Genomic DNA, 13957 nt, shown 5'->3' with positions numbered 1-13957 from the left:
GAACTAATATTTGCTCATTGTCCCCAACAGAGGCAATAAAAAACCCCACACCAAACTGAGGACTCTCTGACATGGCAGGATCAGTAACTGGAGGTTAGGAGATGCTCTCGAAGGCAGACTGGGTTCCCAAAAGCAGTGCTGCTTCTTAAGAATTTCACCAGATGAATGGCAACAAAAGTGGTATAAAGAGGGAATGGCAGTGAGTAGACAGGCAAGAAAAGGCTCTGTTGAATAGGAACAGAGGGAGGAGGAGAAGAATGTATTTCTAGAAGCAGAGAGGCCGCAAATATCAAACAGAAATTGCCGCATGGCTTTTTTGGGCTCTGCATGATGAAGCCATGAGGGTTCTGCATAATGAGGCCACCAGCCAGCCAGTGGGAGCTGCTTTTGAAATGCTCAGCTGCTTATTGAAGAGCATCTTCTTCACAAGTTTTGGAAAGGGTGCTAGGCATTGGTGCTTAGGGTACCAACAAGGGAGCAGGGCCAGGCAGTAACTGGCTCAGTTCACAACCCCTCAAGGAGTTGCATGCTCCCTCCTCTGAAGCACTCTGTGATGCTGCTGAGAATGGGACCAACCCTACTGAGAGCTCCTGACTCATGGGCCTTGTCTTAAGCTTCTCTCTTCTGAGGTGGTGTGATCTCCTCTGAGCTTCTGCACTGTGCTTTGCAGACATATGAACAGGATGTATCCAATCTATGATTCTGTGATATGCGCCTATCTGTTGCACTAATGATCTTCAGAGGTCCCTTCCAACCCAGCCCATTCCATGATTCTATGATCTGCACAAGAAGGCATGCAAATGCCCCAAAGCACTGAGTACTTTCAGTCCTGTGCTTTCTCTTGGATCTGCTCCTTGCTTCTGGGATCTTCCATGTACTGTGCAGAAAACCCTGTCTCTCCTACCTGCTCACAGACAAATCCAAAAGGCACTGACACCTTTGGTAGCTCTCTGACTGCAGAGTAACTTGTAACTACACATATAGCCTGTGGATTTATGGGGCTCCTGAATAATGCTGACCCCCAAGAGGAGCTCAGAAACCATGTGGAGGCCACAATCCTGTGGTCATGACATCCATTGTTCAGATACACTTTCCAGCCCTTAATCAGAGACCCAGCCTCATTCAGCCCCAAGCTGGAGTGTGTCTCCAAGCTCTGCTCAAGATCTAGGGGCTCTGTCCTGGGGTCATATTGTGTGGTCTGTAGTGCTCCATTATCTATACTCACTGATTTATCTTGTCTCTGGTGTAAGTAACACTTTTTTTGACGGTGCCATGTATCTGATATGCACCACCCATCTTTCCCCCCAGCAGATGTTCTGTGTGGTGGGAGGCCTGCAGCTCTACTGCTGTGACACAGCTCAGCACATGCTAGTGATCCTTTCCAGGCTTAGCTTTGCTTGAGGATCCTTCAGAATTAAAGGCATCAAATGCAAATGTAGTATCTCGTATTACCAATGCAAACCCCAATGCCTTGTCTTAGTTGTTAATACATCCCCTGCAGGGGAGAGAGGATGAGTGCCTTATTTTTAATATTGTTTTGAAATCAGCACTGGACTCTAGATATGCATGTGTTACTTGGAGGAGTGATGGTGACCGGGTCAAACTTGAGAAAATGGTCCCCATTATATCAGCATTTATTTTCCCCACCCTCTTCACTGTGCAGCAGCTCAGCTCGTCTGCTATTCTGTAGCCACATACCCAAAGAAAATCTTGGTGTTGTTGCAGGGAGAAGAAATCCCTCTTTTGGGAACAGACAAGCCCTGGGGTATAATCTTCAGTGGATGTACAGGTGGAGACAACAGTAGTGGTGCTTCTGTTGGGAACCCCAGGGAATGCCTTGTCCCCAATGTCTTGGTGCTACAGGCTGCACCCCTGTTTTGATTTCTCAGTCCAGCTTCCGTGATGCTTTTGAGTCCTGTCCCTGTGTGCAGTGCACTCTGTGCCTCCTCCTTGTGGGGCTGAGCAATCAGGAGGAGCATGAACCCCCTGTATCTGTATTTTAAAAAGCAGAGGAGTTTTTCCATCCTCAGGCACAGAAGGTCATGTGTTAAGTTGTAGTTACCCCAGCTCCAAGCCCAGCTGCTGACGATCCACCCAGGGGCATAAGTGACAAGCCACTGGCCTACAGCAGGCAGAACACAAGCCAACAGACAGACAGAAAGAGCCTGAGGGGCTGAATTTTAAAGCTATTAAATGATTAAATGCAAGGGGAAAAAAAGTTAATTTAGCATCGCGGTTGTGATTTTACACACCCAAGAGCCTGAAAATTGAGAGCTCTGCTTCTCACACAGGGACTGTAACTTGGCACTGCACAGATTGTACAGTATGTAAAATTAGACTGGAGAAATAGTAAATATGCTGCAGGGACCAATACTGTCTTGGCAGAAGGAGGATGGACTGAGTGGGACCCAACAGGTCTTTTATGCCTCTGACTTCCATAATTCTGTGCTAATAAAAAAACATTGTACAATGCCTGATGCTAATCTGCAGCCCTGAGCAGGGTGAAGCAGGAGCTGGGTTGTTATGTGAACAAATAGTGGTCACCCCCAGTGTATTTGAGTGAAGCAAGGCTGTTATTTGAGGGCAGGTGTGTGGGCGTTGGCAAACAGGGATGGGGAGGTGTGCACTGTGCACCAGGCTGGAAAGGCAGGTTGAGGTCAGCGGGGAGTGAGGCGCCTGGATGTCTCTATCCAGCTCTGCACCCACCTCTCCCTCCCCAAACCTCAATAAATACAGGCATCTTCGCACTGTTGCTGGACCACAATGTGCTTTTCTTGTGTTTACGGCTCTGATTTGGGCACCTAATTCTGGATTGTATTGATTTCCCCCTAAACGGCATTGAAAAGCCTGATCTAAGCACTCTTTTGTGGCTTAGAGTTATTTGTCCTGTCTGCATGAAAAAGCAGGACCAAAAAACAAGCCTCTAATTCACCCATTATGCTAGCAGCTGTCCTTTGGCAATGAAGGTTGAAGGCTCAAGTGAGCCCAGCTGAGAGGATATTGGTGGGATTTCCTATTGTGTGCTGGTTTCCTTAGTGCCATTCCTTCTGGTGTTTCAACACCGTTCACTCCATACTGCCTCACCTGCTGGGGCAGCCAGCCTGATATAGTTGCAGGGAGCTGGATGAGTTGCTGCTTTGCCAAGCAACTGCACTTCCTCAAGATGAGTCATCTAAAGCTGACTCTGCAAGGAAGCCAAGTGGACAAGGTCGCATCCAGCCTTGCCTCAGGATGAAAACAGTGTCACTGCTCAGACAGTTGCAGCAAGGAGAGCACTTAGACTCCCAAGGCACTTGGACCAGGAGAGCTCAGACAGACATCCATGTGATGGTCTTACCAAGACCTTCTGGAAAATGGATCAACACATGAACTCAGGTCCCTCCTGAGATGCAAGAACAAAGCCTCCCGTGGAAAAACCTAAAAAGCCAAGATCATCAACCCAAAAGAATCGAGACCTCTCTGCTGTAGAGCTGGTGAAACAGAAAAGCAGAAGTAGCAGCATCTTCTCCTGGTCCCGCCTTTGTCAACAGAGTATGATCCATGATAGAGGAATGTAGACATTGCAGATGGGTGTGCACCAGCATTAGCACCTTCAGGCAGAGCTAAATCCTGCCCTGAAGCCATAGGAAATGACGGTTTCTTTGTGATCTCCTGCCTATACATGGCTGAGGAGACTCTGTTACAGAGGCAGGATGGATTTGGTTGCTGTTCTCAGTTTTGTTTGTCCCCTGTGACCAGGGTCAAGTTATGCTTGAGGGACTACATCACTGTACAGCTCCTACTACTCCCAGCGAGAGCTGAGCTGGATGGCATGCAGGAAAACAAGGCTGCCTCTGACACAGAGCCCTTCTGGCTAGCAGCCAGGAGCACTGCCAGTGTGGAGCTCTGGGCTGATGTGAGTTGGCAGGTCTAGAGAGCTGCATGAGAAGCTCTGTCCCACTGCGGGGGCTGATGAAAAGGCAGCAGTACCAGGATAAGACACAGACATAATAGGGTGCATGGAGGACTCTCTGGCCTGGTGAGATCCCACTCAGACCAGACCAAAGCTGTTGATTTAGGCAGTCTGATGATACAAGCAGAAAAATGACACTTAAGTTGCTTGTCTGCTAAGGCAGCATTCCCCATGCTCCTGCCAGCCAGGGCTCCCCATTGGCCCACTGCCCAAAAGACATAGGGAGCTGCTGTATCCCATGGGCTGAGCCAGTGCTGCAGCAAGGACTTGGCCCTCGCTTCTGCTGTGAGGCTATGTGTCTTCTGCTTCCAGCAGTGGGTCTGTGTTCTGTGGTTTCCTGCTGAGTTTAGCACAGTGTTTTCTCCTCAGGAGGGTGCTGATTTTCTGCCTCTGCACAGCCTTGCTGGCCCCTGTGCATGAGTGATGCAAGTGGCACCATCCTGATGGTGCTGCCATCCTGTCTGCTCTTGTCACCTGGAGCTTGGCCTGAGCAATGGCATGTCAAGCTCATAGTGCAGGCATCACATCTCCCACTGCTGGACCATCAGGTCCAGTAGGGAGCCTGTGGATTGGATTATCGTTTTTAACAATGGAACATTTGATGGTAAAAGTGTCCCTTCATCCTCAGAAAGGCCCAGAAGATGTTTCATTAAGATTCATGGGAGAGGCACCAGCCTGTGGGGCACCAACCCCAGTTAGAAGGGCCATGAAGACCCTTGTCAGCCCACCATGGACATCCTCAGCTGGGTTTGGGGTGTGGCTTCAGAGGGAGGTGAAAGGTCAGACTGTTGCAGAGCTGAAGCAGAACTTCTGCAGGAGCATCAGGGCTTTGCCAATGTCCACAGGAGGATGTTTTGTGGTCACATCCAGGCTGAGGGAAGACGTTTTCCTGCCCTGGATCCTGCCCTGAGCCAAGCATGTTGGAGGGGTCAAATCCCTTCTTCACAACACTCCTGAAGTAACCCACGGTCTGCTTCCATGCTACCGTGGTGTGATTGAGTACAAGTCCTTTAGCACCCATCTGTTATCTCTTAATTAAAGTTTCTTTCTAATTATTTTTTCTTGTCAAAAGCAAAGCTGCTGACTCCAGGGATTTACCAAAGTAGAGCAAACAAATGCAGTCTCTGCTTTCTGCAACTCTTCATTAATGGACAAAATTAACTTGGAGCAGTCCATATCTTTGGCTACATCGATGACACTTAATTATGCTTGTTTCCTTACAAAGATATATCCAGTTTTAAATCACTTGTGGAAGAAGTGCCTCCTTAAGCATGAAATTTCTTCTCCTTGAAGGAAGATTTCTGCTGGCAAGAAAAGCTGTGCAAAGACCAAGTGGCATCACAGGGAATAGATGTGAGGAGATCACGAGTGGGGTGTGCTTCGGGAAGCTGGTGTCAGGAAACCCTCTTGATGGCCAGAGGCTGCTTAATCTCAAGAAGGGCAGACCTCAAGGGCTGTCAAGCTGCACAGGGGAGTGGAGCCACTGGCATTCCTTGGACAGAGTTGGTGCTGCTCAGGCCAGTGGGCATGGGTCCTGAAGCAAGGGAGAGGCCACAGGATTGTGCCATTACCCTATGTTATGGCTGGAGCAGGCCAAGAACATCCTCCCACAAAGGCTGATCAGGTCACCTCTCTGTCCTCTTGTCTTTTCCATCCTGTGGGGCTCCCTGCTCATCTCCTGTGGGCTGATTCATCTCTTTTTTCATGGGAAGTTGTGGGATGAAAGACTCCTCTGGTTTGTATGCCTGGAAAGCTCTTGGCATAACCCTGGCACTATGTAAATATTAAATGTACAATTTATTCTGTACATAGGCAGTTAATTAGCTGCTGAGACAATTATTTGTGGTTGGTTTCTCAGCTGTGGGAGGGACATATGAAGGCCAGCGGGGTGATGTGGAGGCCTCTGTCCAAAGACACACATGTAATGCTCTGTCCCACTGCAGAAGTGCTCCATGTCCTGTCAGAGAAAGTGGGGACCTAGCCTTTCTCACTCTGTTGCTTTCATCATCTGCAAAAGAAGGAAAGAGCCAGAGGCTGTGGAACCTGCAGAGTGCTCATCCCTCTCTCCAAAAGTGCTGCAGTGCCTTTCTTTTGCTCACTCCCTGTTTACACAAGCCACAACCCTGCAGTGCATTTCAGCACAGCACTCAGAGGGAATATTTGTCCCAGTCTGCCTGCAAATCACTGTGGCAAGCAAGGGTGGTTTTGGCCCTGTGTGTCTGCTGGATGCAGGCCCTGTCTTGCTACAGGCCCTGGCTGAAAGACCCCCATTAAAGGGCTATGGTGGGTGCTGGTGCCAGGAATTCAAACCATCTTCTCCACTTCCCCTGCTTGCTGTCCCAGTGACCCCTCAGGCATCTGGCATAGACCCTCAGTGCCATGTCTGTGGCTCCACATTTGCCAGTGCCCAGCAGCATTCCTATCATGCCTGGCAGCTGTTCATGCTGGCTGGGTGGGAGCCTCAGCTGGAGCAAGAAGAGTGGAGGAGTGGAAATGGAAGGTCCCAAGAGGTGTTCTGCTCCTTCCCAGCACAGTGCATACCAGGGCAGTCCTCACCTTTTGGCAGGATTTCCTTCTGCTATTGCCCTTCCAGTTTCAATGTAGGTCAAGATTTCATTAAGGAGGAAAATGAGGATGAGGTTTCTACTGGATTTCCAGCTGGATGGGTTTGGGAAGCATCCAATATGTTTCCGTGGGCCCCACATCTCAGATGCTTCTGTCTGCTGTCCTGTTGGTCTCTGTTGCAATTGCAGGACCTATAAAGATGCCACTCATCATTGCTAGTGCAGCAAAGCAGGCCACAGCTCATTTCGTCAAGCTGCCCCAGGTTCATTACTCTAAGCTCTCTATGTTTGTCCCACAGCTAGAAGCTCTGTATGTTTATTCCCATCTTCCCTGCACATAATTTAGCTGAGATGTGGGTAAAGCTGTCATTTCTCCCATTATGCATCACCATGGCTCCTTTCTAGTTCCGGAACTTCATGTCATAAGCCATGCTGTGGCTGGCAGGTGAGCTGTGCCCGGCAGAGGATGTGGCCCTTAGTGGGCTTGGGTGCTGAGAGGCCTGTTGCTAGTCGGGGTGCCACATCACAGCCCCTTTATGATGATATCACAGCCTTGTGATGTCACTTGACCCAAAAGGCAGCATGCTATGGAGAAGCAGGGTGGTGTAGGGGCGGGGCAGGGCAGGGCAGCATCTTGAAATGTCACTTCTAGGCAATGAACACATCTCTGTTGCTGGGAAGGAATCTTTGGAAATGTCTAGTCCAGTGTCCTGCTTGGAAAAGGTCTGTCCTCAGCAGAAGACCAGATCAGTCATGGCTTTGTCAACAGACCCCTGACAACCTCCATGGATGAGGATCCCCCTCTCTGTGGGTACCTGTCCCAGTGCTGTGTTACCCTCCAGGAGAATAAATTATCCTCCATGTCCAGCTCAAATCTTCCACCAGCACATTCATGTCACCAGCTGATATCCATCCAAAAGGGCTGGTCCTGCAGGACAGGCATCATCGTGGTCATTGATCCCATGGGTTACCAGTGACATGGTGACCAGGAGTGTGGACAAACCTCCCTTTACCCCCTGTTGAAGGGAGCTGTGGAGCTCTGGGTGGGCTGGAGGGGCTCCTGCCCATTCCCAGCCTGCAGGAAGTGGAGGGTACCAGTAGAGCTCTAGTCACCCCTGCTCATCCCCATCCTACAGCAGAGCTGCTGTTCTCAGTGGAAGATAGGCTTCTCCAGCATTCCAGGGGAGCTGACCCCATAGTGCCTCTTCCCAAAGGTGCCCCTTCCCACACATTTGCACATCACTGTAGTTGGATGGGACTCCCACACCTGGCATGGGACAAGGGAGGATGTGAGGACTTGTCTCTGCTCCAGTAAGACCCTCAGCAAATCCTGCTGGGAGAAATGCCTCCTCTGAAGTTTGCTTTGGGTTTCTGCTTCATCAGGAACCTTACACCATTGTCTTGGAAAGAAGCATTACTTTCAAAGACCTGTCTTCCAGTAATGGCTCCCTCAGCCCTTCTGGATGAATCCCAATGTGTTTGTACTGTGTTTAAGGAAATAACTCAATGTAACTTTTTTCCTTCCCAGCTTAGTCCTTCAGCCACTAGCTATGGACAAGCTCTAAGCCACCATCCTGAGGGGCAGAGCTGAGCATTCCAGAGCTTTCCCCCCATCTCAGTCCTTCTCTGGAACTAGGCATCGGACAGGCAGGAGCCAGGCAATGGTGGCAGGTCTGTGGATCCATCACTGCATTGAGCCTTTATCTGTCATAGCTGGTGGGTGGTGCAATGGTGGGTGTCAGAGCTCCAGTGTCTCTGGTAAGTAGAATTCCAAGGGTAAGAACAGGATAGTCAATGGTCGTGTGAGGCAACAGGAAACAGGAAGACAAAACCTCTTTACCTTATGTAGTAGAAGAAATTAGAGAACTTGAGTAAGATGCTTGAAGTCTTACTGAAACTCTGGTATCTGTATTTGTCCATCCACACATGTGCCTAGTCATCTGTCTGTCCATCTGTTCATCATCCATCCATCCATCCATCCATCCATCCATCCATCCATCCAGATCCAGAGCCATTCAAATAGCCATCCATCCATCCAACACCATTCACATTCATTGGCCTTCCATACCTCCTTTCCTCCATTCCATCTGTGCCCATCCAGCCTACTGTCCATCTGTCTGTGGTTACACATGTTTGTCCATCAATCTACTGTCTTCTTCCACTTCTGCTTATCTGTCTGTTTATCTGGTCTTGTTCCAGCTATGCCTCCTCACACCGATGGTTCATCTTAGATGTTCTTTCCTCTTTCTGCCTGTCAGTACATCCTCCCAGCTTTTTTAAGACCCTTGAAAAAAATTTTTGGTGAGCACAGTTTCCCAAAGGTCTCCATCCTTGGCTAGCATCAGAAATGGTCCTGAGGCATCCCACCAGCAACTTACTCACTACAAACCATTTTCCTTGTCCTTTGCACCCCCTTTCCCAGCAGGGATAATATACACAAATTCTCTCTATTCCTGTCAGAAGCAGGTGTCCAGACAGACCGTCTACAGGAGGGCTGAGAACTGCCAGGCACACCTCCAGAGCCAGCTTTGCAGATGGGATCAGGATGTGGGCTTAGATACAAGGAATAGCTGGATCACGTTCATGTGGTCCCACCTATCAGTGGGACCCAGGAGCTGATGTATGGAGAGGGAGAAAAGAGAGGAGAAGCCTTGGAGGTGCTTCTTCTGTCATCTCTACCATCAGTTGCTTGCAATCTCCCAAGGTTTACTTCGTAGCTCAGTGTTTTAGGTTATCTTCTGCTGACCTAAATTAATTTGTTTACTCACTGTTCCCCCCACCAATGTTGACATCAACAGCATCTGATGGATATAGATTTCTGTAATTTAATCACAATTCATGCAGAAAAAAAGATCGCTTTCTATTGCTTGTTTTGCTCCCCTTATTTTATTAGGAGAAAGAGCAAGCAGTCCTTCTCTATTTGTCCTCTTCATGTCACTTATCATTGCTAAGGTGTCTGTCATGTCTTTACTTGGTTGTCTCCTTTTATGGATGAAGGGTTTGAGTGTGCTAAACCATCCTTACATGGGATCTGTTTCCAGCCTTAGCTGTTCCTCTTTCCTTCCTCTGCCCTGCTTCCAGTGGTGCTGTGCTCATAACAACATGGAGACGGGCTTGTTCATGGTTTTTGAGTTACCATGCTTTCCATTTTGAGTTTGAGTTCTTGTTCACCACTGAGCTGATGTTTTCAGGGAAGGGAGTGTAATGACTCCAAGATGGGTTTCCATGGAGGGTGTGGCACATTTGAAACCCTGAGTGTGTAGGGGAAGCAAGGCTGCATGCATTCTACTGTGCATTAATCAACACAGGGTTACTGCCTGGTGGTCTGTACCATGATGTCCTGCAGCACTTTGGAACCCAGCTGTGATCTGGCTGCCCTGACAGCCTCAGCAGCACTCCGTCTTCTCTCTGCCCTGACCCCTTTTACCTCTGAGTTACGAGGGTGTTGGGCAGATCCAATGCAGCTTGGATCTCTGTCAGACTTCAACAGTGACATTTTCTACTGCTACATTTGATAGCTTGTTTTCACCTTTGGTCTCACAATTTTAGCTGCTATAAATCCTTGCAAAGACTTTCCCTGTGTGTCAGGGCTGCTTAGTTTCCTTGGAAGGCACCTTGTCAAATGTGGTTTTGAAGCCCAAGAGAATTTTGAGAACTGAACCACCCTTGTCTGTGCACAAAGGCTCAATGAAGCCTTGAAGGAACCTCATCCCCATTCATCTTCCCGTCCTGCTTCACCCTGTGTCACACACACGCACTCACGTGGTTTTATCCTTGCCACATGCAGCTCAGCACAGCCAAGTGTAGCAACACGGGAAATATTCAGTTGCTAAGGATCATTAATGAATGTCAGCTCCAGCTCCTGTCCAGAAATCTGAGAAAATTCAATTAGGCAGCTGGTGCCCAATGAGCTGTGTTGCCCCACTCGTGAGCTGCTACATCAAACAGCTCAGCAAGGCATCATGTTATTGTGGAAAGAATAGAAAACCCAGACAGGGAGACAAACAGCACTGCATGCACCAAGCAGCTGTGCCTTTCCACAGCACACCATGGTTAGGTTGCAATCCTCCTGCCTGGTTTCCTGGATAGGGAATTCCTCCTGCTTCCCATCTGTGCTAGTAAATACCTAGAGTTTGCTGGTGACAGGTCCTGGGGCTGTGTCATCTCTCTGCTGGGAGTTTCTGATACATGTGTTTGATTTGTGTCCTGAACAAGTCACCTGGACATACAACTGGCAATATCTTGTGTGTCTGGCTGTGCTGTGGGGCGTTCAGCTGGTGAGCCGTATGTGCAGCCTTGACATGTGTTCACCATAGCAAACGTGAGAGGAAGCGATCCTGTGGGTGCAGGTGGTCCATGATCCTCTGGTATTCGTCAGCTGGTCCACTCCAGTCTAAAATAAATCATGGCAGGGGACAGGAGCAGAACTTGGGCTTCCCTGGCCACTAACACTGTGCCAATCCACACCCCAGTCCTTCTCTTTACTTCCCAGATGGAAAGGTAAGATCTTATTTCCAAGGACTGTGCTGAGGGGTTCTGAGCTCACCTGCTTTTCTCCTTTTCTCCTATTCCTTCCCACAGACAGCCACATCCAGTATGAGCGGGTAGGTGCAGACGTGACCATGAAGTGCGGCTCCATGGACTGGGATGCAGCCGTGACCTGGACAGCCAATGGCACCAGGGACATGGACGAGTCCCACCTGAACGGGTCCTACCTGATCCTGAAGAATGTTGACCTGTCACAGAGTGGCCAGTACTCCTGCTACGAGGGCTCCTCCTGGCACCTCAAATACCAGACCTACCTGAGGGTGGGAAGTGAGTACTCCAGCATGTCACATTGAGAGGGACAGTCTCTGCTCCCATATTGACTCCCCACAGCCCTCCCTCTTGCCATGCCAACCCCTCTACTTTCTGTATATAGGGTTGTCTGCTGCACACCACCATATGAGGTCCTCATGGCATACTAATCCCAGATGGAATTGGCTATTCTGCCCCAAACTTTAGATCAAAGCCAGTAGATTAAATAATGCCTCAGGAATAATTTGCGAAGGGGTTTACCTTCTCCCTCCACCCCTGTGCCACAACAACCATGTCTGCTGGTGGAAAGAGCTGTCAGAGAGGATTGCAGTCAGCAAGGAAAAGTGTTGACTAGGATTACTGTGGTGTGGTTGTTTCAGAGGAGCAGCCAAAAGGTGTTGGTGATCCCTGGGTTTGCAGGATCCTGGGTGCACAGGCATACTGGAGGACAGCTGTTCATTCCCCAGCATTTTGCGTATCTTCAGCATGGGATGTGCTGATTCCTGGGCCTCAGCAGGGGAGATAAGAGTTGTGCTGTATTTCACATGATGCTGAGAGCTGATAGCAGCTGTATGTTTTGAGGGCTTCTGTGTTTATACAGCTGATAGCAACTGTGTGTTTTGCAGCACGGCATATGCAACTGGCAGCCGTGGCTGTCTGGGAGCACCAGCAGGCATAGCCAGCTGGGGGATAGTAACTGTGATGCACCAGCTGGAAGCCCTGCCATCCAGGAGTTCCCAAGTTTGGAAGACACAGCAGAGCCTTCCTCTGCTCCTTATCTCACCTTCTGCACCTGGCATCAGAGCTAGGGTGGTGTTTCCATCCTAGGCCATGCTTCAGGGACAGAGAGTCACAGGGGGGTCTGTGTAAGCCTGAAAATAAGGCATGAGGAGTTCACTGCACCTAGAGATTTGAATTTTAGAGATGCTTTGTGGTGTCCTGCTCATTTAAGGTGTTGTGGGATGATCTTGACGTTTGAGCCAAGGAGAAGGTGTACTGGAAGGAAATGGAAGGCTATGTGAGAAGCAGATAAGGGAAAGCAGTCAGCACAGGGCAGGCTTTACACCAGTGAGCAGGAGTGGGGGTTGGGAGCATGGCAGACAAAAAGCCACTTCTTAACAAAGGAGTCAGGGGCTTTTTAGCCACATTATGATCAGGAGGTGTTCACAGAGCCAGAAGAGGCAGTAGCTGGGTCCAGTGCAGGCAGCAGCACAAGGAGATTGTGCAGTTCCTCTGCTTGGGCATGTGCTCACCAGATCCCACCTAGGGAGAGGCCCCAGGCTGTGCCAGTACACAGAGCGCAGCAGGTCTGCAGGAAGCAAGGGGAGTGGGGAAAGGTCCACAGCCTCCAACCACTCCTCTGCAGCTGTGGCATCGCTGTGATTTCAAAATGGCTCTTCCATCTGCTAAGCACCTCGCTAATAGTAATCCCTGTCAATCCGCTCAGGGACCCGTGGGAATTGCTCAGCGTTAGAGCCCAAATCCTGCTGTTCCCTATTACTGTGTGTTCTCATTTGCTGGAGACTCAAAGCCCCCTGAGCACTAGGCAGCTGAGAAGCCCAGTTGGACACTGCTGGGGCCACCAGCCCCCGGAGAAAGGGTGACAAATAAATAAATAAGTGTCTGGCATTGTTAACACAATTAACTGTGCAAGGAACTAATCAGGTGAGATGCTTTTCATGGTAATTAATTTAAATGGCTGGATTTTAATTTAATGTTCTCTGTGAGGTTTCTTTTCCCAGCACTGCATCCCCGGCCCCTGCCTCCCCCACCCCACCCTAAGTGTCCTGGCTCTGATGGGAGTGATTGATTCCCTAGAGGTGTAAGGACTCATGCAATGGAGTGGATTTTTGAGCATCCCTGCAGGGAATGGAGATGAGCTTGGGCATGTAGATGGAGATGGGTGACTTGTGGGAGGTTTGCAGTATGGTCCTGTGGTAGCATTGCTGCTGCAGCTGAGTGCATTGGGATCCCGAACCTGAGATTTCAAGGATCTTGGATTCATTTCATTTCAATTGCATGAGAAATTAAATGAAAACAGGCCTGTGCCTGCATTTTTCTCTTTTACTGAGGCAACAAGAAAGATGACTGCAGTGAGAGTGATGGGCTGGGGCTGCATGTGGAGAAGTGCTGGGGATCTCATTAAATAAATGATGGTACCTGGAATGTGCTCCCCAGGCAACGCAGGAGTGCTCCTGAGCATACAACACCACAGGAAGGATGTATAGAGGGAGCAGAGAAGGGTCGAGGACCAGGAAAGGGTGTCAATTAGCAAAGCAAGCCCTGTCATGGGGGTCAGTGAGCACAGGGATAAAGGGAGACCTGCCAGGAGTCAAGCTGAGCGAGACCTTGCAGAGGAAATGAAAAGGGGGGTTAGCCATATAAATACAGAGCAAATGAGGAGAGAAGAGCAGAGCTGGTTGTGCAGACAGGTTTCAGGGGAGATTAAAAGTAAGCTCGGCAGAGCCCAATACCAAATGAACCCCACCGGGTCTGAGCAGCGATGCTGAGAGCAAGGGCAGCACAGGCTAAAGGAGAGGAGGGATCATAAAACCTGGAGATGACCTTCTGTTGTGGAGGCACCTTCAAAGACAACAATGCACTGAAGGCTTGGGGAGCACCTCATCCCCATATGAGGACATCT

The 13957-nt window shown here is 49.5% G+C and overlaps 1 protein-coding gene across 4 annotated transcripts in view; it reads left to right on the top strand.

Moving 5' to 3' along the window:
• Positions 1-13957, top strand: part of CNTFR (ciliary neurotrophic factor receptor) — a gene marked incomplete at both ends in the record, with an annotated part of 201743 nt that overhangs the window by 135059 nt on the left and 52727 nt on the right. For all 4 annotated transcript variants that reach the window (XM_083884083.1, XM_083884082.1, XM_083884085.1 and 1 more), the window contains one exon: positions 11098-11331. In XM_083884083.1, the coding sequence (XP_083740209.1) occupies positions 11098-11331 (234 nt within the window). The remainder of the gene's footprint in view (positions 1-11097; positions 11332-13957) is intronic.

Source organism: Zosterops lateralis (genome assembly GCF_965231275.1).
Source record: "Zosterops lateralis genome assembly, chromosome: Z".
NCBI lineage: Eukaryota > Metazoa > Chordata > Aves > Passeriformes > Zosteropidae > Zosterops > Zosterops lateralis.
The sequence above is the reverse complement of the archived record's forward strand: the minus strand, read 5'-3'. Positions and strand labels throughout refer to the sequence as shown.